Source organism: Falco punctatus (assembly GCF_963210335.1).
Source record: "Falco punctatus genome assembly, chromosome: 3".
NCBI lineage: Eukaryota > Metazoa > Chordata > Aves > Falconiformes > Falconidae > Falco > Falco punctatus.
This window is the reverse complement of record NC_137582.1, coordinates 31,058,909-31,085,299: the sequence shown is the minus strand read 5'-3', so window position 1 is coordinate 31,085,299 and position 26,391 is coordinate 31,058,909. Positions and strand designations below refer to the sequence as shown.

The following is a 26,391-nucleotide window of genomic DNA, read 5'->3' as shown; positions in this document are numbered from 1 at the left end:
TCACCTTGTATATGGGAGAGCGATTCAAGGTTCTAAACCGGCAGTATTTACTGCTGGCCCCAGGTAGAAGAGTGCCCCAGCAGGAGGGCATTTCTGTAGGGAGCCTCAGAAGCTGGTACTGGAAGAGCAAGGGTTGGAGCGTGCCTGGTATGTGTCAGGTCTGTATTTCAGGAACAAAGCGGCCAAGCAGCCCGCTCTCACCAGAGAGCGTTGTTCAGTAAGAACTTACTGGGAGTAGAACTAGTGCTTAACCACGAGATGTGTGTGGTGGTGTCAGCTGGCTCCCTGTAACCCATACCCACTAAACCGTGTCACTACCACCCGTGTGCTACACTCGGTGAAGGCAAACTACTTTTCCACTCATAAGCTTGATGGATTTAAGATCAACTATCTGAAGAATAAAAAGTAATTCTCAAAAGGCACAGCTTTGCCCGTGTTACTAGTTTTCCCAGTTGTGTAGTTTTCTATCACTGTTTTACCACCTCCTGTGTGTTTGTGCTTTTTAAACAGTGATATGCAAGTCACTTTCCCAGTAGAATTCAGCTATGAAATATATGTGTCTGAATAATTCTATAAACAACTGATCTGAGTCTTAGAAATACCTGCTATGTTTACTTTTAAGGCCTTATTTTGTGTTTTTTCCATTGCAGCAACAAATCAGTATTCAGCAGCCCTTCACTATTATCTACAGGCAGGAGCTGTATGCTCAGACTTCTTTAATAAGATGGTGCCACCAGATGTATACACAGACCAGGTGAGTTAAAATGGGGTTTAGATGTACAGAAATATCTCTTCAGATTCAGTCAACGTCCTAATTCTATATAGAGACAAAACTGCTCAACGTATCTGCGTTCCCGTAGCCTGTAAGGTTTTATATCTTGATGCATTGAGGGATATGAATCATCATAGATCCATTTTTCTTTGCTTGTTGCTTGAAGCCCGTAGAAAATCTGAAGCTTCTCCTTTGCTGAAGCACAGGCTTTCTCTCTTAGTTCATATAGCCTGAACGTGCTGAGCTACCAGCGAGGAGAGCACTGGCACTGGACTCCAGTGCAGTAGTGAGCAGATGAAAAAGCTTCAGAGCGCACACATCATGGTGTGGTGTGGGGATCCCCCAGCTCCACCAGGCTGTGCAGGGCCGGGCAGGCAGACAGCTCAGAATGGCAGTAGCTGTTTAGCTGATCCCTTGTATTTAAAAAAAAAGGGGGGGGGGGGGATTGCTGTTTGTGTTCCAATACTGTCATTTCAAAACTTGTGGTTTAACTATCCTGTAGGTGATAAAAAGAATGATCAAGTGTTGTTCTTTACTCAACTGTCACACCCAGGTAAGGAGGTGAAGCATGGCATTAACTAAAACATTTGTTTATAATTACTTTGATGTTAAAAGGCAGGGGAGGAATTTTCTAAAAAGTAAAACTGAATCCAAATGCAATCAGCAATAAAGTAATTTTGTTGTTATGTTGCTTCTAGGACACTAAAAGGACTGAGATTAATGAGTAAATAAACACATACCAGGAAATGTTGTAAAAAGCAGAAATAGTCACAGGGGTTTGTTTGTCCTGGTTTTCTCTTAGGCTACAGGTTTATTTAATTTTTGGTAGAGTTGAGAAAAAGTACAGTGTCTGTGGGGCGGTGCTGGGAACCTGGCCTTGTTCCTCATGATAGCCCCATGTGGCTGTTGCAGTGGAGAATGAACAACCCCAAGAAATAATAAGCCTTATATTAGACTGACATAACAGCTGTTAAATGCATTTGGGTTTGAGTAAACCCCCTTCTTCTTCCCTTTAGCTGCTGCTGTTGTTGATGTTTTGGAATGAGCTCTCGAAGTTCAGGTGCTCAGAACTTGTTGTGGAAACGGGCACTTGAGTGTAGGAAGGGGGGAATTACTGAGGTCTTGTGTAGATTTCGGTCTTTGGGGAATTAATGCTGTCAGAATCACCCAGAGTCTTTCCTTACAGGTAGCCATTTTATGCCAGTTCCTCAGAGAAGTAGACTATAAAACTGCATTTAAGGCACTGCAGGAACAAAACAGGTAAATGTTGCTGCAAAGTTGATAACACATGCAGATGCTGTGTATTTAATTACCTAACCTGTACTCTTTCAGCCATGATGCCATGGATTCTTACTACGAATACATCTGGGATGTCACCATCTTGGAGTATTTGACATGTATCCTTTCAACGGAATAGCACTACAGAAGGCTCGTACCGGGTGTTTGTGGCTGGAAAAAGTCTGTTTCCTACCCCGTTCTCCTTCCTTGACTCACCCTCAGATCTCCACCACAAAAGGGGCGAGACAGACAAGCGACAGATAGCAGTAAGTTCATGCAGGGGGCTTGGAGGCAGTGGGCTTGCCTTTAGTTACCTTGCCCTCCCTGAACCCGCCTTTGAAAAGAATGGCCACTTCCCGTTTTAATTCTGTTGGGCGATTCTTAATAGCACCTGGATGCCAGTGTGCAGCTGTTGCACCGGCGCTGAGGGGGCCGTGTAATGGCAGAGCCTGAGCGGATGGCCTGTTGCTAGTGATATCTCCTCTTTTGTTTCAAGATAAAAGCCATCGGCCAGACGGAGCTGAATGCCAGCAATCCTGAGGAGGTCCTGCAGCTTGCTGCGCAGAGAAGAAAAAAGAAGTTTCTTCAAGCAATGGCAAAACTTTACTTCTAGACTAATGCTGGGCAGAACTATTATAAAATGTGCAGGAATAAAAAAAATCTTTCAAGAGTTTATTTTTTAAATTCATTTAAGTTTTTATACAACATTTACAGTCCAGAATCTTTTCTCTTTAGAAATAGAGGAAATCTTACAATAAACCCCTTATTTTTACAAACTATACAGAAGGCTGGAGGCAACTTCAGCTAGTTCCACAATGGCTTGTTTGAAGAAGACCTGAATTCAAGTTTGTGAAGTTGGCATGAGTTGAATGTGGGTGGCACCTGACGCTCTAGTGCAGCTTTGTGGACTGCTTGCTGTCATGTAACACTTGTCCCTGGATGTGGGGCACAGGTGGGAGCCCCCTTGAAAGAGGGAGGAGGACCAATAGCCATCGTTCCCAGTACTGTCCCTTCATCACAGAAGTGATTCAGAGGTAGTGAATATCCCAAGAAAAACACAGTAGTTAATGCTGTTTATGAACACTGATAAAATACAGCTCCACAGTTAAGTTTAAAATACTGTTCCTATGACATGAGTGGTTGCAGAGTACCAGTAGCTCCCTTCTTTCCATACCCTCTCCAGTTCTTGTTGAAAGTTGGTGGCTGGGTCTTAGCACTCCTTCCTTCCGAGACTGTCCTTCCAGTTACGGTTACTTCAGCAGCAGGTTCTTTGCTTCTACTCCTACCTGAGGTCAGTGATACACCAGAACTCAAGTTCATACCAGCCCTAAGGGGCCACCTTAAATTTGTCAGTGTCCCGTGGAGCTAGAATTTGATGCAGGGCTGGCTACATGGCACTGCAAGGGCAGAGTGGTTTCAGAAAAGTAAACTGCTTACCTCTAATACTGCACCTGAGCTCATGGGCAACTAACTAACTGACAGGCATTAAGCTCTGACCTTACCAAGAAAAGAGAAAAAAACACAACACCAAGTCAAAAAGAGGTAATATGTACAAGCTGTCATTAAGTTCTGTATGACTAGCCAAAGTTAAAGCAAGTTTGACATGTAGATTGAGTGGACAAACTTTGCCACTCAGCCATTTATAACCAGTTCTTGAAATTTGTTAAGTTAGGAATGGTCAGAGTTGAACTAAGGTCATGTCTGAGAATGGACTAAAGTAGTCTGGGCTCCTGTGACAGATGCTGGCTCTAACTCTTTACCAAGCCTGTAGGTGGACACTGGTCTCAATTTCCATCTGCTGCTCAAGTCTTGAATAGCCGTAAAGAGCATGAGTCACCTTTAGCGGGGTCTTGTTCTGAAGCACCAAGTCCTGTTTCCAAAACTGTTCATGATGTTTGTTGTCCATATTTCATTTCTTCTCCGTACTTTTGGGAGGGGTTATTATTCCTCCTGTTGACACAGGTGATAACTGACCCGGGGCAGTAGATGCTACTCCGCTGTTAACTTCTTCCTGTGTGTCAGGGGAGGAAGACAACAGTTAATACCTTTGACAAGTTCTACTTTTTTGTTTCACTAGTGTTCACTCAGCAGCGCTTTCCTCACAGTGCTGGTACAATTCATGTACTCCAGATTTCGGATACCGAATAAAAACCCAAGGTGATGTTACACAACAAAGTAAAGATTATTATCTTGTAAACACACTCCACCAGTACTTCTAATCCAAGCCTTTGCTTGCAGTCTGTGAGTGTTCTGGCAAAACCCATTTAGTTTATAGCATCATCAAGCAGGAGCCAGAGACAAGAGGTGAGGCACCGCTGGCACCGCTGGCCCCGCTGGCTGAGGTGAGCCAGGCCAGGTGTGAGCAGGTAGGTGTTCAGCCACCCTTAGCTGCCTCAGCAGAAGGGGTGTGTAACGCACTCTCAACTGCCTGAACTGCAAGTCCACAAACCACATACCAGCATGTCCAAGTAATTTGTGTGTGTTTGGATATTATGTCGATCTTCTGCTGCAACCTTCTTAAAGTTCTTCAGCTTTGCAGGGACTTTTTTTGCCACGCTCACAAAGGGAACCATCCATTCCACGCACTCTGAAATGCTCTCCCAGTCTAAGCCTGGAGGAAGAACGCGGTAATGTATTTAGAAATCACAAAGGAGTTGTGCAGTGTTACAAGATGGTTGTAAATTTAAAACCAACAATAAGTAATACTGCAGATAAAAACTGAGAAACACCCTCCCAGAAACTTCCAGTGTTTCCTTGTGCTTGTTACTTCAAAGTGGTGTGGCCGAAGACAGTGAGCATAGGCCTCTTGAGCAAAGCAGTGACTTTTTCCACCTTGAACACAAGATTTTGGGGTCATATATAAATGACGATATTTATAGCTATAAAAACAGACACTATTGTCACAGCCCTTTATGGAACCTCAGGCAACACATGAGATGGGCTTAAGTGGGCTTAGGTTTTTCTCCCCCCCACTTTGTAGGGAACAGGCTGGTGGGAATTAGCACAAAGATTAACTGAATATGGCTGACAGACAAGGGTGATTGCTTGATAACTCCATTTTAGGAGAAAAAGTAGCTTAATTAACATGTAGCTAATGATCCCCAAAACAACTGGAAGTCATAGAGCAGTATTAGCCCAAAAGTAAGAAGGGTCAACCCGCTTCATTTCCTTAGCAAAGACTGTGCTTCTGAAAGAGTTGAGTCTTTGAAACACCTGAAACATTGGTAGAAGGGAAATAAAACTGGGAGGACCCCACAGAACAGAACAAACTGCTCAAGTGTCCGTGTAGCTTTTGCTCTTTGGCAGCCTGGTAAACCAATACGCTACACTCTTGGCAGCCTCAGGCACGTGACAGCTTCCAGCATTCCCAGCCTAACAAAACCAAGCTTTTGCAAAGGCTGCTTACCTGAAACTTTCTTAACTACTTCAGCTGAGGTATAGTGGCAGAGCGCTGCAGCAGCTAGTGTTCTGTACTGGAAGTCCAAAGAATTCACATCCAGAATACACAGGTCTAACAGCTGAGGAAATAAGAGGCACAAATTTTAACAGGATGGTACTTTAGTATAATCCTGTCTCAGAAACTGCTATGCATACAGCAGTCCTACAGCCTATGCTCTATGACATGCCTGAGCTTTTTAGCATCAATTGCACACATCTAATTAATTGCTGGCACCAACCTACGGTTCAAGTGGGTCTCAAACCAATCCGCACTTTACCAGTAGTATGCAAGACACTTCACTTGTACGTGTTACACAAACTCTTAGCAGAGCTCGAGAAAGGTATTTTCTTAAATACCACCTTGCAGCTCAGTGACTTGGACCAATCTACACTTCAGTAAGCCTCTCTGAGGCTCAACACAACACATGCCTGTAAAAACTGAACCAAAGCAGTTTCCAAGTAGTCAAAATGCTCATCAGCCTGCCTCCTGGGCAACTACACCGGAACACTGTTACAGACAATACAGGTAAAAACAGTTAACTGTCCACAGCATCTTAAACTATCCCTCCTCTCAGAGCTGTTATTTTTCCAGTGCACAGAAAAGTCTTGAAATCCATGAGAGCAGGGAGACAAGAAACACATGGGCGCTCGTCCTCAAAACTGAGTATGAAGCACTCTGGCAGAGTCAAGCTTGCCCACTCCTTAACAGAGTAACGGGTGAGGTGAAACAAGGAAAAGCATGCTTTAACGGCTTTTGGGGTGTAAGGTTCAGTGTGCTTGTAATGGCTCCAAAAAGCATTTTTCAATACAGTTTACCACCTACCTGTGCAATCTGAATGAATTTTTCCTGAGAATACTGAGGTAGCAGCACTTTCGGAACATCCTTCAAAGCATCCACTTGAAGATAGAGGTTCAGCCAAGAGACAACTGTCACTGGACAGAGTTCCCATTTTAAAGCCTGCAAATATTAAACAAACAGTTAACACTTAGACTACCACACAAGGATAGTTTTGTCCTCTGATCTCTTTTCCCACACCTCCTCTTTCAAGATCGCTCAGCTTACTGCACAGATCCTCAAAAGACCCTAAATATTATGTACAATTTCAAGGACAAATATTAATTTTAGATTGTATTCTCACTACTTTTTGAACAGTATCATTCTGTGTATTAAAATCAGCACAAACATGTGTCCCTATGCCTGTGCAGATGAATCTTACGTATCTTCCACATTCAGAAGCTGGGAAATTAAGAATATTTCCCAAGCCTTCAAAGCTACCTGCCTGACCGTGCGGTTCACATCTATTAAGGAAGAATAACTGTATAAGGAGTTCTGTGATGGTAAAGATTAAGCCTTTCCAACGTGAGGGGCACCAGGCAACATCAGTTCTTTGCCTGGCTCTCCTACAGGCCCTTGTTCCTGGACAGCAAAGGACCCTGGCAAGTGCAGGACATTACAGCAACAGCCTTCTAGCCTGTCCTGTGGTTGGCTGCAACTGCTGAAAGCCTTTTACTTTCATACAAGTAATCCTGTCCTTTTCTAACAGACGGGGACTTCACCCCAGCCAGGGGGTCTGGGGGTCCGCTGCACATACAGTGAAAGTTTCATTGTTTTGCAGAAACAGGGACAAACTAAACGTGTTCCTCTTTTAAGCAAGTAAGTTACATTAAAATACAAGGCTCAGCTGGACAGTCTTTTAAGAAGCACTTACAAACATAACAAAGTTGTTACCTTTAACATAATAAGTTCCATTCTTACAATATCGTCTTCACTGCAAGCACCATCAGTGACGTAAGCAAATTCCTGTATTTTAGGAGCGTAGATCTCCTTTAAAGGGAGGGAGGGAAGTGAAGATTAGAGTGCCTTAGAATTCTAAGAAAGCTTGAGAAGATACTAGCAAATAATATTTCAATATGGACTGAAAAGTAACTTTTCTTAAGCTGGAACAGTGTTTTTCTCATTATATGGAGTGACTTGAAACTTACAGAATGAGGAGATACTAAAACCAATTAGGTTATATATTATCTGTTGTAAAACACAGTAGATTTACTGCAACTCTTTTAGCTTTCTGGGAAATAAATGCTGACCAGGCAATCAGAATATCCTTTCATTTATACCACTTTCTACTCAGCCATTCCATCTGATGCAAAGATATACTCCATCCTAATTCTCATACAGCACACTGCTGTGTTAGAAATGGCTTGCTGATAGATTATGTGCAATACCAGTGCTGATATAGTCACATAGATTAAGGAAACAAAAAGGAAAAAAACCCGCCAACATGCTAGAAAAAGATGAGAAAAAAATCCCACAAACACTGTAGCTGGCAAAATCCATGGTGCAGTAGATGGTTAACAAAGAAATTTGCCAGCCCAGTCATGCCAGTTAGGGCCAAATATACCTAGCTGTCTTAGTAAAAGAGAATTTGCCAACAAGATGTATCACCACCACTGCACTTTAAAAGAAAAAGGCTCCACTGTAAAGGTTTTCAGGGATATCAGCCTGATGTACAGGCAATTGGAGACTTAGGCTTGGTTTTGTTCAAGTCCCACCACCCATTCCTGAGATTGTTTGCCAACTGCTGTACATTTGGGAAAAGGCAAAACAAAACAAAACTACTCCTAGCACATTTGCATACCTTTTAAGTTTGTGCAGCCTCCTTCCCTGCTGCTGAGGAAAGGGAGGACAAAGACTACATTCCAAGAGATTGACATATGCGCAACTGAAGGAAGAGGAAAAAAAAATTTCCCCTTCTGACCTTCAGTGTTGTATGTATTCTGTCTGAATATTTTTAACTTGGTAGTGTACATACATTATCACCGTCTTTTTAGTTATTCCAATCTTAATATCCTCAACTCTGTAACAGAGCTTCTTACCTCAAGTTTGGAGGCAATGAATAATGAGGTAATTCCTATAAGCTGAAGCATGCTCTTGTTAATGTTCTTTTGCGTCAACATGAATCTATCAAAAAAGTCTTGAGCTAGGTAGAAGGTTTCCCTGTGGAGTGCATACACCTCACATACCTACAACAGGAAAACAAAAAACCCCAAACAATTCAGTTATCTGTTATAAAAGTCTATGTACACACATTGGAGCATCCAAGCTTTAATACTAAAACACAGTATAAACAATTTTATCTCTTGCACACACAAACTATTGTATACCTAAGTGTGTTAGGATGTAGTGGTCAATATGGGACTGGAAAAAGTATTTCCCATGCTCCCACCTAAACATGGATTGCCTATGATGCACTACCATACTTCCAAAGTATGCTTTTTCCAATCTAAATAGCATCCAGTTTCCCTAAAAAATGAGTACAATTTCCACTGACATAAGAAAGTCTTATGAGAGGGGGAGGGACACCCAGCAAAATTACCCCACTAGTTTGCTTGATTAAGAATACTCTGGGCTCAAACCTCAAATTGAAATCTCTGAGCAGATCCCCCCTGTATTCCTAATAGGTCTGTCCAAGGGCAGAACCACTGAAAAACTCGAAGTCTTTGGCTCTGCAGCAAATAAACCTGGAAGCTCCAGCTTGAGGGGGCTCTGCTGGCAAGCCAGGAACACTGCCTGCAGCCCCTCAGGCACACCAACAGCCTCACTAAGCAGGAACAAAACTGCAAGAACAGCCATCTGTTCCATACGGTTATGGCTTTCCCTGGCAGGGAGAACTTTCAATACCTGCATTGTATCAAAGTGGTTCAAATGCCAGTTCAACAAAAAAGGAAAGGAGACTGCCCAGGCCTGGAGATCTTAGGCAGTGGCCTACTTTCTCTGCTAATCTCCAACTGAGTTTGGGTGGGTCTACCACAAAGCCAGCTCATCTGCAACTCTGTATCCCTTCCGCAACTACACACTAGTTGGATATTTATAAATCACTTATAATCTACATGCAATGAAGAGAAAAGAATATCTAAGAAATAGATACAAAGCACTCCATTATTTCACGCGGATACAAGACAAATCACTACCCCTAACTATTTCCTATGATAAGGTTGCAAGCTCGTTTGCGAATTAAAACCCTTCCTGACAATCAAAAATGCAACAGTTGGCAGTAACATTACAGCTCATTCTTTTAGACCTGATAGTATTTATCAGTTGATGTGCTACTTTGATATTAGTAACTACTGCTCCAAACAAGATTCAGAACTAAAAATGTACAGACCAGCTGCACCCACAAAAAAATGACACAATTTCTGTACAAGTGTATTGCCCAAATATAATAACGTTTGGTCATGTTAAATAGCATCTCGACCATGGTGTTACAGAAGACAATGTCAGAAGCTACTGGAGAACTTTCAAAATTGCTGGAATTTTAATCCACTGTGGCATATAGAACTACCGAGCTAGACAACAACAAGGCTGTTTGACATCTCTGTTTGGAAGTTGGATGATTTCCTGAGTTCAAGATTTTCAAAAAAAGCAACAAAATGCAATTTAATAATGGTCTGCAAACTATGCATCAGAGGAAGCACTGAAGTACACAGCTGGAATAGCTTTTATATTCAGACTGTATTTAAAAAAAAATAAATCCATAAAACCCAAACTAAACCAAAACCTTTCCTTTCCCTTGAAATTCCTTGCTATTAGCACTGTTCCAAGACAGCAAGAGGGCCACTGTAACATCACTGTAACATCTGCTTCCTTGGAGTACTTGATACGGAATTGGTAAACCTGCAAGACCCCTTCTACAGATGGACAAGGATTGCCCAAGTCTAACGTTGCTTTTGGCAGTGGTAATTAAATATGCTCTATACAGAGTTCTTGGAAACGCCTCCAGAATGTAGCTGTCTATTTACAACACTAATATCCCTTTGCATAGGCTGCCAAGACCGAGAGCTTCCATTTTGTTTGACAACTGGAGTAGTGTTAAGTCAAGCAATTGGACTGGAATATGGATACAATTTATCTGTAATCCTCTTCAAATAAGAGCCTGCCTACATCAAGAACCTTCAGATGTCAGCCTGTAATACACTAATTTCTTCTGCTCTCTTCTTCATAGGACAGAATTAATAAATCACTAATAAGTCAGAAAACAGTGCTGAGGCTGACATCTAAGCACTTTTGATGTAGACAGGGCCAGGGTGGTAACTCAAATCCTCATAACAGATGCAGTTGTCTCGTGGCTTAGATACAGTCTAAGATGTAAAGTTAGAGCCCCGTAACTAATCTGTCTACAGCGTTTTCAGTAAGTGTCACAAAACTAGACTTCTCTCCTTCCCAGGAACTAGCGTGGCAAAAGCAAAAATTAGAGTACTGCCCTGTGTGGAAGGTTCAGCATCTCCTGCCAAGGAAGACCTGAATGTAGCACAGCATGGGGATCAAAAGCAGTAACTTGTAACCCTCCCGTTGCAAACTAGTTTGGGCATTCATCATTACCGCACATTTTGCTATCAGATCTTTTATGTGCCTACTTCACAGGCATAACACATCGCAAAGTAACTAAAAGAACACACCTCTAAGAGCCAGTCTAACAGTATTGATCTCATGTGAGGTTGCAAACTAGAATGTAGTGATGTGAAATGTTTGCAATGAGCGTATCTGTTCTCCTTCTTCAGGATGTTCAACCAGACATCTTTGGAATTTCCCCAGCTATGGAATAAAGTTACACAAAGCATTGTTAAGTATATACACATTCACAAAAGGAGTATAAAACATTATTTATTGTTTACAGATATCTAGGAACAAAAAGAAAAATTGCACATACTACAAGATCCTTATGGCAATTATAAAATGTTCAAAGTATACCTGCAGTTTTCTATCATCACAACAGCAACTTGCCAAGATGATCAGCAAGTCCGGTTTTATAGAACAGGCAATAGAACTGAACACGGGCATCCCAAAGTTGCACATACAACCAGATTTCCTATTTTGCCTAGTTAGGTAGCAGTCCAGAGAGAAAGATAAAAACTAAACCCTCCCCATAAAAAAGAAAAAACAACTACCCCAACTCCCCAAGAAACACAAAACATACACAAAGTTATTCAGTTTACTTTGAGAAAAACATTTACAGATGATGTTACTCATCCATCCCTTCCTTTTCTAGCCTACCTTAAGGCTCAGAAACAGTTAATAGTGAAAAACACCGAGTTCTTGTTAATTGCTAACTTGAAATTTATTAGCACTCAAGTGCTACTTGGGAAGAAGATGCCTATACCATTAATATAGCTTGGGTTTAATTTTTAATTATTGTTATTATGAATTGGTGAGGGCTTTTTTGTAGATGTACTTCTTATCCTGCAGTTGCTAAAAGGGAGACCACATAATTAATATAATGTTGAATTCCTACTGAAATTTTTGGAGTTATATATTTACCTTTTCTCAAGCAGAAACTGAGGTATTAAACAGACCTGATCACTGGTATTGCCTACAAAGTCAAACCCAGATCAGTTCCATTCTGCTGCCATCATACTTCAAAGCTGGAGAGATACTTGCTTGTTTAATGCACAAGTCTCCCCATTTAAGTGGGCAAGCATCGAGACATCTCCTATTATGATCTTCCTACAGCAGTTCAGAAAGAAGGCAGGAGAGAGTAAATGATCCTCTTATTCAGCTAGTCAGAAAGGATAGAGCTCAGTTTTACCAAATGCCTATTGACAAGAGGTCAACATCAAGATTTAAACCCCCTGCATGGAATTCGGTACCTGAACATATTTTTGGGATCCAGCAGTTTCCAACAACTTGCTAAAGGAGTGCATGAAAATTCTCTTATCCACCATACTTGGTTTTTTTAAATTATTTGTAAAAAACTATTTGGCACTAAGTTTTCCAACACATACAAAAATCTTATTTGCTAGGTATAGAGAAAAGCTTACTGTTCTTTAAAGCAGGCTTGGGAGTAATAGAAAAGCGGTTTAGTTCAAAACTCAGTGAAAGAGACTGTAAAAGACCTACTGCTTTGCACTGAGGCAAAACATCACCATGCAGCATCTCTCAGTTCTGATAAAGTTTTGGCCAGAACAGATAAAAACATCACATATCTAGAAAGGTGCTTTTAAAGTAATGCTTCATGTGCTGCTTCTCTTACTCACCTCAGCAGTTTTTCCTAATGCATTGCAGTAAATTTAAAAGCTCTTTCACTCAACATTGGGATGATACAAACAGCAACCAGCGTACTCATCTTAATACACCTGAATGGCTAAGAAATTCTGGTCAGCTAATCTATCCCTCTGCAGAAAGGAAACTTTCTAGAACTGTGACTGCACCAAGTAAACTGTGTGGCATTAGCAAGCTACCTGAACAGCAATATTGCCCCAAATTTATTTGCGGTTTTGTACATTTTTACGTTCTTAAAGAAAACTTCCCTTAGTATTCTTTGGTCACTCTGTTCCAACAAGACTGAAAGAAGTTTAGTTTAACTATCACATGCCTCCTAACCATTTTGAGTCTCCAGTGTTAATTTATAAAAGGACAGCTCTGAAAGGCAAAAATTATCTGTCCAGTGTGTTTATAAGATCAGGGTGGGGGGAAACCACCCACAGAATTTCTGGGTTTTTTGGACACTGAATTGTTTGCGGGATGAGAATGCAAGCAGAGGTATGGGTTCAGTACTGTCCACTATTATACAGTCACGATACAACAACAGATTTTACTACAGTAGTTCAGCATATTTGATAAAACATAAAAATTGCTGCCTCTGGTAAACTTACTTGAGTTCTGGCAAAGGTGACGGATTTATGAAGAGGTTTCTGAACCTGTATTTTTTGAATCTTGAGAAATCCGAGGTTACTGATTCTTTGTGAGGAGTTTCAATAATTATGCAAGGTGAGATGCCTCCTGTTATCGTGGGTGGCCAACAACTCTGTAACATAAACAAGGTATCTTTTAAATACTCATTTTACTATGGGAGCAAGAAACGCAAGAAGAGGATTACAGTAACAACAATGTATGTAACATATATTAGTCTTTTTGGACCTCAGCATTGATTCAAGTACTGAAACAAGACAGAGAGATTAAATGCCAACAAACCCTTTTGTAGTCAAGACAGAACATGTATAAACAAATTTGATAAATTTGAAAAACTCAGCTTTGAGGAAGACAATTGTGTTTGGTTTATGAACCCACAAGTAACCTGTCCATTGCTTGAGCTGTTCAGTTACAGTACACAGGCAAAGGTACTCATGGCTACTAAAACACAGTTGCCAGTTGCCAGTCCTATCTACTTATCTACTCTGAGGGAAAAGAAAGGAGAGGGTGGAGGTTCTACTGTCTTTCAGTGGAAATTCAACAACTTGTTATCTTCCAATTAAGCACTCCAGAGAGGAGCCACCCATCTCAGCTCCAGAACTAGATACCCACTGAGCAAGCAGCAGCTGTGAACTATCTCTCAGCTTACCAATGCCAAATATGGGATGCAATGACTCAAAAGGAGAAGAGTACAAAGTCATCCATGCGGTTAAAGCTACAGAGAAGGAATTCTAGATTGCTTTAATTAACTGTGTAATTTGTTTCACTCATACCTATTTGGCTGTACATAACCTATACAAGTAAGGAGATATCAAATGCATGGAACATATGCAATGCTCTAATGGCTGACAGCCTTCAAAATGGTGACACAGAACTTGAATTATGCTTTGTGGGGTTAGGAGGGGATCCCATTCACTAAGAACAAATGGCAACACCCATCCGTGAACACAGAAACTTTTCCTATATAGCTGTTTTGCAAGGTAAACCGCACACGATTTCCTTAGTATATCTAACCTATTTACAGTCAGACTAAAATACCCTAAGACTGAAGTTATGTGTTCCAGCAGATTTGATCTTAACAGCACACAGCTATGAGAAAAGCTGTGTACTCCTCTCCTGTGATCCTCACTGCCCAAGTTGCACCCCTTCCTTCCTTTGTCAGCTTTGATACTTGTCAGACCCTCTGCTGTGTTGATTCAGCTCACTAAGCTGGCAGAACATGATTTTGTAGTGCCAAATTAGCACGCTGAACCTTCATACTGCTTCATTTAAACATTAAACCAAAACTGGAGCAAGACACAGGTGATGGAGTGCGTGGCCAGCTATCAAGGGAACAAAGACAGGGGAGCAAGGTTTCTTCCTTTAGGCAAGGGTAAGCTGTAAGACGGAGTTTCACCTCAAGTACAGCTGATGTACTTCTATAGCACTTTTCCCTACACAGTTTGCAAATACAGCTTCACAATCAGAAGAGTTTTGCTTCATGATAGCCGTTAGTCTCATTTGCTTTAAAAACAGAATAACTACAAACAAGACTGTTTGCAAGAGAAAGTTACGTTATTTTACTAACCCACTTAAAAAAAACTGTAAAGCCCCCCTCACTTGGTTTAGGAGTAGCCCATGTTATTTAAAACAGATTCCTAAGTCGATTTAAATAATCAGAAGAACAGTTAAATGAAAGTAAAGAGGTTATAAGTCTTCATAACTAAATGGCCGTGAAACCACACCTTAAGTTAAAACAAGTGCAATGATCTTGTTTAGACTTGCCTCTAGGTCTTACCTGCTCTGCATATGGAATTATTCTGAAATACCCGGTTTTATACTCATTTTTACACTTAGCCTTACTCTGCCGTGGTTTCCACCTTGAAGGACCCTTTATCTGTAACAAAGCCACCCGTAAAAAAGCAAAAACATACAAAAAGATGCTAAGGTGCCAGGCTCCCATAGTTTTTAATATCTGAAGTTGGAAATTTCCCCTATTCAATACTTTCTAGCGTGGAATGCACTTCACACCTGCCAAGTGTGAATGGACCAACCAGGTGGACCTCCTCACCTAGTTTGAACTGGTATTCAGGATTGAATTACCTTAATCTCATATTGATGCTTTTTAGCAATTTTCCCATCTTCTCTTTTCTTTATCTCCTGCTGAGAAGAGAGACACACATCAATACACTGACAACGACCAGCACACCTACTCCTGCCCAACTTTCTAACTCAGTGGAGTAAAGATTCTCCCATCCAAATGCACTGCAGAACTTTCAATATAATTAAACTTTTCCAATCGGTCACCTCTGCCGTTCTCCTTTTTCTGGTCTGGAGATGTTCTGGTGCCTGCAGTTCTTGTGGAGACTCTTCTTGACATGATAATGGCTGCTGCTGCTTGGCTTGCAAACGGCTACTGCAAAGAGCAAAAAGACATGGACATTAAGAGAGCAGCAGTTTTTAGATGAATACAAACAAGCTTGGTGTATTACAATGCTAACAGCTTACCTGCGTCTTGACATCTTCTTTGGGTTCTAAGTTCTCTACCTGGATCAAAGGAGTAACATAACCTTAGTTAACATATCCTCAAGAAGTCAGGACCAAGTTCTGTCCACCACAAGATGTGCCACAAATTGAAGAGTGGTTTAGACAAATGAAATAGAAGGGCACGAGTATTTTACTGGTGTGAAGAATGCCTGAGCAGAGGGCATCTGAGGTATATCACCACACACAGCTCCAGGTCCCACGGGGAGTTACGCTGCTGAAGTGGCTACACAGGGATGCCCAGCTATGCCAGCAGTCAGCTTGCCTCAGGCTAGTTGGGCCCACCTAGCCTGGGGTGGGGGAAAGCTGTAAAGGGGCAATTCCCACACCGGAAGATGGGGGGGTGGGAGTGTCCCTCGGGTTGCGACCCCCCCCTCATTCTTTCTACACCCTGCAAGCTGCAGCCACCAGGCACCCACACAGACACCCGTTTCGCCGGTGCAGCGGCTCCCTCCGTGACGATTTCGCCGCCGGCCCCCCACACCTGCCAGGATGGGTCGTGCCGGGCCGCCCGCCGCCGCCCGCGCTCCCGCCGCGCCGGTTCCGCGCCAATTTACAGAGAGCGGGGAGGCGGCGGCCTGCGCCGCGCCGTGCTGTGCCGTGCCGGCGGGCGGGCGGCTCGGCCAGCCCCGGGGCGAGCGGGGGTCAGGCTGGGGTGGGGGGCACCGCCGCCGCCCGCGCTCTCTCTCCCTCCAAAAGGGGCCGGGCCGCCGCCTGCCCGCCTCCCCCTCACGATCGAGGGGTGCTGAGGGGGCGCGTGAGGGGGCCGGGAGCGGGGCAGGACGGCGGCCCCCGCTCCCCGCGCTCCCGCCTTGCTGCGCGCGAGGCTCCCTCCAAAAGCTGAGGGGAAGGGGGGGCGCTGGAACGGCACCCTCGCACACAGCGGCGCCCCCACCCCCCGGCAGCCGGGACACCCTCCCTCAGCGGGGGACACCCCCCCCAGCGCGGGCTGCGGCAGGGATCGGGGGGTGCCCGCGCCAGGCACCCTCCTCGCCGGGCCCCTGTCCTGAGGGTCAGGGCGGGACGAGCCGGGACCCGCCGGGGCCGGGGTGGGGCGAGGACGGGCGGCGCGGGCTGGCGATCGGGGTCAGCCCGCCAAGAAGCTCGGCCGGCTTCCCCACCCCCCACCGCGCCCGTCTCCCTCCAAAACCCGGCAGCCCGCAGCCCGCCCCCCGCCACGGGGCTCCTCGCCACCGGGCGGCCCCGGGGGGGTGATGGGGGAAGCGATGGCGGGCTCCCGCCGACGCCACGGCCCGCCGCGCTGCCTCCCGCCGGCGGTGCCCGCCCGGGCCATCGTCCTTCACGGCGGCCCCCGGCAGCCTTTCTACCCCGGGCCGGAGGGCACGGCGGGGGCGGATGGGACCGAGCGCGGACATCCTCCCCCCGCCCCAGCTCTCCTCAGCCACTCTCCCTCCAAAACGGTGCCCGGGCGGGCAGCCCGCCTCCCCGCTCCCGCGCCCGGCTGCTGCCCCGCGTTACCCCACCGCCCTCGCGACTGAGCCCCTCACGCCGGTACCGGATCTGCCGGTGCCGCCAGCACTGCTGCCATCGCTCCCATCATCACCGTCGCCGGCACTACGACTAGTACTACCACTACCACCAATCATCATCATCACTATCACTATCACCATCACCATGATGGGCACGACGGCCATCACCATTCCCACCAGCGGAACACCTACCCGCCACCCCCGCGCACCTCTGCCGCTGCCGCCCGGGCCGTGCTGCTCAGCTGGCGCCGGCGCCAAGTCGCTATATAGCGCGGCCCGGGCCCGCGCTGCGCATGTGCGAGGGCGGCAGACAGCTCCCCCGCCCGCCGCCCTCCCTCCGCCAGCGCCCGCGCCCCGCTCGCCCCAGCGCCGCCCCTTCGCGCGGGGCCGCCCCGGACCCAGCGGTTCCCCTGCCCGCAGCCGCTGCGGGGACACCCTGCGTCCCGCTCGGTGTCCGCCCCCCCGCCCCGATCCATTGACGGAGGCGTCCAGGGAGAGCGGCGGGAAGTGCCGGAAGAAGGGCTGCCACCGCTGCCGCCCCGCCGGGAGAGCCGCCCGCTAGCCCAGTCCCCTCTCCCCCGCCGGCCGGGCACCCCTGGCACCTCCATCCCGATCCGCGGCATCCAGCCCCGCGTCCGCGACCCGCCGGTGCGGCTCCGCCGGCGGCTCCGCGCGCCCGGCAGGGCGCAGCCCGCCCGCCCCGGGGGCGGGGCCTCCGCCCGGCCCCCGCCAATGGGAGCCCGGCGCTCCGCGGCAACGTGCAGCGGGCGGCGGAATGTAAACACGGCGCCGCCGCGCGCGCCCCGCGCCGCCCCGCCCGGCTCCCGCCGCGGCCTGAGGGCGGGGCGGCTCCTCCCGCCCGCCGCAGGGCGGCCCCTGTCAGCGGGGCTGCGCGCCCCCGGCCCGTCCGTGGTGCCAGCCCGCCGCCCCTCTTCTCCCTGTGGCACCAGTCCCCTCACGCACCCACACCCCGCTGCCGCGGGACCAGCCCCCTGACGCCCCCGCGTCGCGGGTAGCGGGGTGTTAGCCCGCCGCCCGGCGGCTGTCGCACGTCCCGCCGCACAAGGATGGCCTTCGGCCGCCTGCGCCCCATGGAGGCATCCGGCCCTGCCGCCAGGGGCTGGGCCTTCGCGTCCGAAACCATACCTGAAGTCCCTTCCCTCTCCCTCCATCTCTGTAGCACGTTTAACCGCAGATAAATTCACCCCAGCAGAAATATAGGCCTCCCCCAAGCACAGCCTCCATGGTCGCCCACAGACGGCCCTTGTCCCCTGCCCGGTCACCTTCCACACAACCTGCCAGCCCGACCACCACCCCCCGCGGGGTCCCGCCGAGCCCCCGGGCAGCAGCGCCCACCGCGGCGGCACACACCCCGCGGTCCCCTTCCCTGTCAGGAGACAATGCCGAAGCTTAACCCCAGTGCCAGGCATGCCACCCACCACCAGCAAGATCGCTCAATGGTTATGTAGCGTTTTCTTAACAAATATCCCTAAATAATCCACACCACTCTAAAAGTAACCAAACCCCATGGCACCATGTACTCGGCACTGCTTCGAACGCATGCTTTGCCTTGAAACACCCACGGCAGGAGCTGTGCGCGGACACAGGCCCTTCACCTCAGTGTGGGGTGCCTGCGGCCATTTTGCCGATGGGGAAGAGCTGGTGCTTCCCCTCTTGCAGCGCAGACCGTGCATGCGGTGAAACAGCACAGAGAGAAGCAGCGGCTGCCTTCAAGAAAACCCATCTCGTCACCCTTTTTTTCACTTCTTTCTTTCTGCTTTTTCTTTTCCCAGGTGTAATGCTATTAAAAAGTAAGCATTGTTTTCGCCTCCAAATACATATTACAGTAATTAAGCACGATAAACAGGTTTTGGTGCTTACTTTCTCATAGCTTTGCCATTTTAAAAGGCCAGAGAAAAGGCAGCGCAGCCCACCAAAGGCAGAGATGTTACAATAGTGTCACTAACAGCAGTTTAACAGGCCACAAGTTTTGGGCAGCAAGGCCATCTCTCAAGGCAGGTGCTTACAGCTCCTGATGGAGTGAGGACAACAATTCCTGCAAAGTTCAAGTAAAGCAACACACACGACAAATGTGCGAGATGGATGTTGCAACCACCCAGCCTCCTCAGCTTTGCTGAATGTCCGTTCCAGTCCTTATCATGAAGAAAATCTGCTAGTTATAGCTCAAAAGGGACACAAAAAAAGCCCACAAACCACCATCATCTATTGGAATCCATTGCCACTTCGAAACAATCTTTGTCGACTGTGTATATTGTACCAGCTCATTTCCAGAAATCTAACTCACGTCATAATTTGGGATGCCTAAAGTAGACATGCAGGTAGCTCTGTTAGTTCATCCCCACCAAAGTTCACCAGCAAGATGTATCCTGCTGTCTGGAAGCACATCTCCCACTCCACCGACTACAGAGAGAAGATGGCCTCCTGAATTTGAGTAAACTTGACTTAACTAACCTTGGGCCTTTAACTGACTTGCTGAAGTTGAAACCCTACCACAGCCAACTTTTTAAAAAAAGAACTGGAACTTCATAAGAGGGCTAGCAAGACAGGGAAGACAAAATATCTTTTCCCTAAAAAAACCTCCTACCCTCACAAGGTGTCTAATCAGGGCTTGGTGGCAGCCAGCCTCCAAGCAGCAAAGCTGTTTTGGTGCATCAGGAATAAATTCCATGGCACATTCTGAAAGGAGAATACTAAGTGAGTAGCAGCTAAAAACTAACGGATCGGGTCTGCCATGAATAGGTCTCAGCACAAAGACTGTAATGACTATGCTGCTCGTTTTTCCACACCTTTTGATGTGAGATGCTGCAGGTCATGTGCCACCATATTTGGGGTTTTGCCTCAGTAGTGGAAAGTGCACCAGGTCCCATGAGCATTCTCCACCCTGCCAGTAACTTCTCCCATAAATTTTCAGTAGTACAGAAAAAAACCCCAGAAGCTAGTATATAACAAAACCCTGCTGCAGACAATGAAATTATGATTTTAATGCAAGCTAACGCACTGACCTTTTGATGTGGCAATAAAAGTAACATCATTTAGTCCACACTGGGACATTTCCAAGGGAGTTAACGCACAATACACTGCCTTTCATTATGTGGATGCCTCCTTAGAGGGGGATAAGTGTAAAAGAGAGAAGACTTTTTTAAGCTTCTAGAAATACACTACAACTTCTAAGCAGCATTTGTGCTGGGATCTGGTAAGTCCTTTTAGATTAGTCTAGCAGTTTTCTTTTTTTTCTTTTTTTTTTTTCTCTTTGTAATTACCACTTCTAGGTATGTTCCAGAGCAGGTGGGTGTGAACCCGATTGAAAGGTGGGAATTACGTGACCTTCCTTACAAGTTTACACAGCTGAGGTTTCTTTTCGTGGTTATCCTTTTATGGAGCCCCCTTTGAAAGAGCCCAGAGTCTTACCAGGGATCTATAAAGCACAAATCAAGAGCCACAAGGATCCATCCAGTTACTGAGTGTGCTTAATACTGCTCTTCTCCCAGAGCCTTTGAATATACCTGGTTGCTCCCAAGGAAAGGAGCAGTATTTCATTGTAAACGTTTCTACACAGCTCCACTGTGATCCAGGCACAAAATAACACAAAGTATCGCCCCTTGTATTCCTATCTTACTGCAGTAAATACTTCACTACGTTCACTCGCTTTGCTGCTAGGTTTTGTCCTTCGAGTCACAGCCATGTTGTCAAAGCTATTCTGTAACTTAGTTAAGGGAAAAGCCTGCACCAAGAGCCTTGTGTGGATTAACAACATTGTTTCATTTTATGAGTTTTAAACTTATTCATTGCAGGATGGCTCCAACTACATAGGCAGGCAAAGCAAAGCACCACTAAAGCTTTATACCACTCCTAAAGAGAAATCCTTTAGTAGGAGTTGCACCCTTTCTAAACTGTAATGTTTTCTTTTGTTGAACAGGATGGGATAACTTGAAACCCTGAGGTTTCAACCCCCTTTTTTTCTGTTAGAACCTATAATATCCTACTGCTTTCGTGATATCTCTGAAATGAAACATTTTCAAACAAGGCGTGATTCAGTTTAATACACATTAAGGAATATTTTTAAGACCTTATGAGACTGACTTATTTTGTTGGATGGTTTTGGAGGTGGCTTTTTTTTCCTGGTTTGGTGGGGAGGAAGCCCATATTACAGTTATGAAGAACCTGCTAGCTAAAATATAACAGAGAGTAAGCCTTTTAGTCATAAGCTTGTGAATACGTCTTTCTAAGATCAACACCAACAACAGAGAGCATAGGCAATGACCAGCTGTTGATAAGCAGCCTGTGTAACAATTTATTGTTATACTTGTTAATGACAAATTATTTTTATAGTAGGTGAAGAAAACTCATGCGGAGATCAAGAATAAGTTAACAGTTCCCTTAAAATTTGCAGGGTCAGACCTACAACAGTATAGCACGATACAAGGATTTCCTTTGCCATTAGTTTTTCAAGGCATTAATTTAAAGCAGGGGGAGCAGAGCATTACCAACCTTTTAAACCCACATTCAGAAGTAGACGACATCACTTCACAGCATTCATAAAGCAAACCAACCATCTCTGTCCTTCTGGCTCTCATTAATAGCTTTTTTCTTCTTAAGATCATGTGTCTTTCTCAGCAATAAGCTTGGAATAAACATTATCTTGTCCTGAAAGCCCTTTTGTGCAGGATAGGCTTTATCCATGTCCTGTCAGAGACCCTTAAACTCCCACTTTCAACACACCAAAGATGAAACACCTTTAAAATACAATCCTTGTGGTTTATCCCCTGAACAAAGCCCGCAGTCACACCCCAATAAGGACAACATCTCTGCAGTGGGAAGCAGCACCTGTGACTAATAGCCAAGCATCTATCTTCATCTAGCCCTGTGTTGGATCTCCTGTCCACATCTCAAAGAAATAACAAGATGCACCTTCCTCAAGTTTTCCAGCATTGCTTCACCACTAGGCTGTAAACATTACACCTTTTGGACCAGGAGGTAAGTGTAGGGAGGGAAAAAGAAGGAATTTCAGGTGACAGAAAAGAGCTGTATAGAACAAAAGTAGGACAATAATACAGTACTTTTGAAAACCAAGACAGATGAACTTATCCTCACCATGACCTCCTAGGGTGGGCAGCATATTAGGAGACATCCCTTTCCCCTGCTGCCAGGAGAGGTAAGCAGCTGGCCACCAGAGAACACCCTCTGCTTCCTGGCTCAACCTCTGACCTAGGAGTGTAGGTGGTTCCTCATTCAGGTGATTCACATCACCTCATCAAACCTACAGCTGCTGGGCCCTGGGCTCAGGACTTTGCCTCCCAAGCACACAACATGAAGAGTGTTTACTGCTGATGCTCCAGCTCCTAAGCACTGCAGCAAACACCTTTTCAACACCTGGGACTAAGACTTATGATTACCCATAGCCCCGATCTTGGCTATGTTTGGGGCACATCCACAGATCTCCCCAGAGGCAAAGGTGATGCGCAGGAGCTAATACCCGACCCAAACTGCCCACCATTAGTAAAGACGTATGTACTAATTCAGCTGTTTGGTGGTTTGTCACCAGCTACAGAAGCCAAATTTCTCTCTTTCCTGCCCATTTAATACAAGACACATCCATCTCCTATTTCTCAGTCCCACACCACAGGCAGAAGAGCTGGAGCTGAAATTCACTGCTGTGAGTGGACAAGGGGATATCTCTGCCCATGTCACACGTGCACACACACACTTTCTTAACCACAATCTCATCTTCCTGATTCACCTTGCAAAAACTGACAGCCTTTGGACCTCACCAACATACCCCAAAAGCCACCCTCCTCCTTCTCACCTCCCTGCCTCTACTAGTTCTCTGCAAAGCACCATTACAGGGAATCTGTGACTCTTTTTAGCCCACTTTGGGGCATCATTTCTTATTGCCCAACTAGGTCATCTTGCTTGGACACAACACTGTGAAGGCTGCACTTAGAAGAAAGTATAGACTTATGGCACAGACCACATCTGCAAGTTGAGATCTGAAGTCTGCTCCTGGCCACTAGCCTAGTTTTGTTACCTGGGTTTCCTTTTTTGGCTATTATTCTTTTTTCCTTAACTTGCCCATGAAATTACAGTTTAGTTGTCTTCCTCATTAAGATATTTGAGTGTCCAACTATCAATCTGCCCACAAAACTTTGGAACAAGTCAATAGACTTAAACTTCTGAAGTATTAGTTATATAGCAATAGATCCAGGACAGTATTTTCATGAAGAAAAAGGCTGGCTGAGGAAAAAAAAAAATAAATTATATGCAACCTGTTAAGTTCAGTCCCATTTATTCTGATTGATCTATCACGACCACATCATGGGAACAACAGTGCAGCAGCACCTTCTTTTGATGAGTCATTTCTCTGTGTGTTAAAAAGCCTGAACCCTCCTTGCAGGTATTACTCAATGACGTTGGCGACAACATTTTGTGGTTATAAGCATGCACCAAAAGAAGTCAATAAGACAAAGAAAACAGATATCAAATGACTCAGTAAGGAAACAGAGTGCCTCCATCAGCGTTGTGTCAGAAAGAACAGTAATTAGTATGTCAGCTTCACCAGAGATGTACAAGGATTTAGACAAACAGGAAAACTAGAATGTAAAATGAGAATCTAAGTCAGTACGTTTACATTAATATGACCCTTTATATGAACATTTTTGCTTTGGCCTGGAGAAGTTTTTTAAAAAAACACTAGTTCATGATGTTTTGGAAAGTGTCCAACCTAAATTTAAAAAGCTGCATTAAGTCTGAACTAAGCACCCCCAAGAGGAACACTATCAGCATAGCTATGTCAGGTTATCTGTATGGATACAATTATACAGGCATAATTGGTCAAACTTTCTGCTGCAGAATACTCTACAGCGCTCCACATAGACTTGCTGCTTTGATAAATGTATGGATCACAAAATCTGCACTCGAAGAGGAAACCTTTTATTCAGTGCTTGCTCTGGGAAGATGGATGCTTTGTTGCACAAACTCCTTTTCATCACTGACAGTTAGATCATTTTTCACCCAGTTATTTCAGTGGGTGAGAATGAAGTCAGGGACTACTTGCAACAACTCAGCCCATACAAGTCCATGGAACCCAACAGCCTGCAACCCATGTGCCAAGACAGACGGCTGATATCTGTGCAAGGCCATTCAACAATCTTTGAAAAGCCACAGGAATTAACAATCCCTGATGACCAGAGGAAAAAACCAATATCACACACTGTCTCAGAAGAACCCACAAGAACAACCTGGACACAACCAGCGAGCCTATTTCTTACATTTAAATAGAATTTCCTGTATTTCAGCTTGCACCCATTACCTTTGTCCTTTCACCAGGCACCACTAGGGAAGGGCCCGGGTCTGTCTTCCTTATTGCCCCCAATCAGGTGTTTATACACCTTGACAAGATCCCAGCATTTTATTCTCCAGCCTAAACAATCCCAGCTCTCAGCCTCTTCCCATTATCTCAGCCTTTGATCCTATTACCGCCTCCCTGGCCCCTTGCTGGATACGCTCCCCGATGTCCACGTCTCTCTTGCAGTGGGACCTCAGCAGGGGACAAAGCGTTCAGACGTGCCTCACCAGACCGAAGCGGAGGGGCAGGAGATGCCACCTGCTGCCAACACCCTCCCTAACGCAGCCCAGGAAACTTTCCGGTTTGGAGTCCGCCAGGGTGCACTGATGGGTCATGGCCAACTTGGTGTCCACCCATACCTTTCCTACCTACCACAAAGCTTTCCAGTCAGTTGGCCTGGGGTTATTTTTCCTGCTGCGGCAAGACTCCACGTTTTCCCTTGTCAAACTCCATGAGGTGCCTGTCAGCCCCTTTCTCCAGGCTATCAAGGTCCTTCTGAATGGCAGCACAGCCCTCTGGTACATGAACAACTTCTCCCATCTTCTGCAAACTTGCTGATGGTGCACTCTGCCTCGTGACCCAGGTCATTAATGAAGGTTTTTAAGAGTATAAGATCCACTGTTGACAGAGTACACTGGTAGCAACTGGCCTCCAGCTAGTCTCCGTGCCACTGATCACAGCCCTTTGAGCACAGCAGTTCTCAACACACCTGCTCACCTACTTACATGGCCCATAATTCACCAGTTTGGGAGGATGTAATGGGGGACCATGTTAAAAGCCCTGTTAAACTCAAGATCCACTGCTGTCCCCTCATCCACTAAGCCAGTCATCTACATAGAAGGCTACCAGGTTGTCAGGCATGCCTTCTCCTGCATAAATCCATTCTGGCTATTCCTAATCACCTTCTTGTTCATGTTTGTGCTTTCCAGGATTATTTGCTCCATCATCTTCCCAGAGATCAAGGTGAGACTGACTGTCTCGTAGTTGCCCTTGTTCTCCTTGCCCTCAGGAATCCTGTCCATTACAACCTTTAAGATAACAGAGAACAGCTTCATAGTATCAGCCGGTTCCCTTGCCGGTCACAGACATGTCCCATAGATCTGTGTCTGTCCTATCTCTAAGCATTTCTTAACTTGATTCCTCTCAACCAAGGGTTGATTTTCCTTGCTTTAGCCTTTCCCACTGGCCTCAGAGGCCTGCAGTTACGAAAGGCTGTCTTAGCAGCCAAGACCAAGGCAAAGACATGGAGTACCTCAGCCTTCTCCAGGTCTTCTGTCATGAGGACTCCTGCCCAGTTTAGCAGCAGGCCCATGTTTTCTCCGATCTTCCTTTTGCTGCTGATATACCTGTGAAAGACCCGTTGTCCTCTACATCCCTTGTCAGGTTCAGCTACAGATGGCTTGGCTTCCCTAAGCCAATCCTTGGACATTTGCACAGGATCCCCATGCCCCTCACAGGTTACCTGTCCCTGCTTCCACCTTAAATGCCAACAGCAGTCTTCCATACAGATGCTTCAGCGGTGTGTGGCAGGAGGATGACAGGCAATGCGTACGAGCTGGAACAAGAGAGGTTCAGCCTAGATAAGGATTCCCCCCACCCCGTTCATGCTTTAAGTGGTAGTGTGTTTTTATCTCTGTCCTGTTCACCTATAGCACTTCTGCACGCTGATCAGGAAACACACCAATTGGCAGAGATGTGCAGCACTACTTGAACCATGCATTGTCACTTGATCAGCAATGCAAACTGATTCCCCAAGGAACTCCTGCACTATAGCAAGCATTCCAAGATACTCGGTACTTGCACCTCCTAAACCTGCACAGGGTGCTCAGGCATTTGGATTTTG

The 26,391-nt window shown here is 45.8% G+C and overlaps 2 protein-coding genes across 5 annotated transcripts in view; one reads left to right on the top strand and one right to left on the bottom strand.

Moving 5' to 3' along the window:
- INTS8 (integrator complex subunit 8) overlaps positions 1 to 2,757 on the top strand; it is a 25,619-nt gene extending 22,862 nt beyond the window's left edge. The window contains exons 22-27 of the mRNA XM_080379454.1: positions 651 to 754; positions 1,275 to 1,325; positions 1,959 to 2,032; positions 2,105 to 2,169; positions 2,273 to 2,316; positions 2,547 to 2,757. Coding sequence (XP_080235580.1) covers positions 651 to 754; positions 1,275 to 1,325; positions 1,959 to 2,032; positions 2,105 to 2,169; positions 2,273 to 2,316; positions 2,547 to 2,663 — 455 coding nt within the window. The 3' untranslated portion in view covers positions 2,664 to 2,757. The remainder of the gene's footprint in view (positions 1 to 650; positions 755 to 1,274; positions 1,326 to 1,958; positions 2,033 to 2,104; positions 2,170 to 2,272; positions 2,317 to 2,546) is intronic.
- CCNE2 (cyclin E2) lies at positions 2,704 to 26,340 on the bottom strand. 4 transcript variants are annotated; one of them, XR_013926778.1, is made up of 12 exons: positions 15,660 to 17,372; positions 15,459 to 15,567; positions 15,255 to 15,314; positions 13,136 to 13,287; positions 10,943 to 11,078; positions 8,363 to 8,509; positions 7,218 to 7,313; positions 6,312 to 6,446; positions 5,457 to 5,568; positions 4,507 to 4,661; positions 3,683 to 4,061; positions 2,704 to 3,627 (listed from the first exon to the last, which is right to left on the bottom strand). XR_013926778.1 is itself a non-coding variant. In XM_080379456.1 (12 exons), the coding sequence occupies exons 2-12, from the start codon at positions 15,671 to 15,673 to the stop codon at positions 3,960 to 3,962; spliced, it is 1,218 nt and encodes a 405-aa protein (XP_080235582.1). In that variant the 5' UTR covers positions 15,674 to 15,698; positions 17,788 to 26,340; the 3' UTR covers positions 2,704 to 3,959. The 4 variants fall into 4 exon arrangements, 3 of the variants coding, with proteins under 3 accessions (XP_080235582.1, XP_080235581.1, XP_080235583.1); XM_080379456.1 differs by adding an exon at positions 17,788 to 26,340 and having other exon boundaries at positions 2,704 to 4,061; positions 15,660 to 15,698; XM_080379455.1 differs by adding an exon at positions 17,395 to 17,766 and having other exon boundaries at positions 2,704 to 4,061; positions 15,660 to 15,698.
- Positions 26,341 to 26,391: the final 51 nt, after the last annotated feature.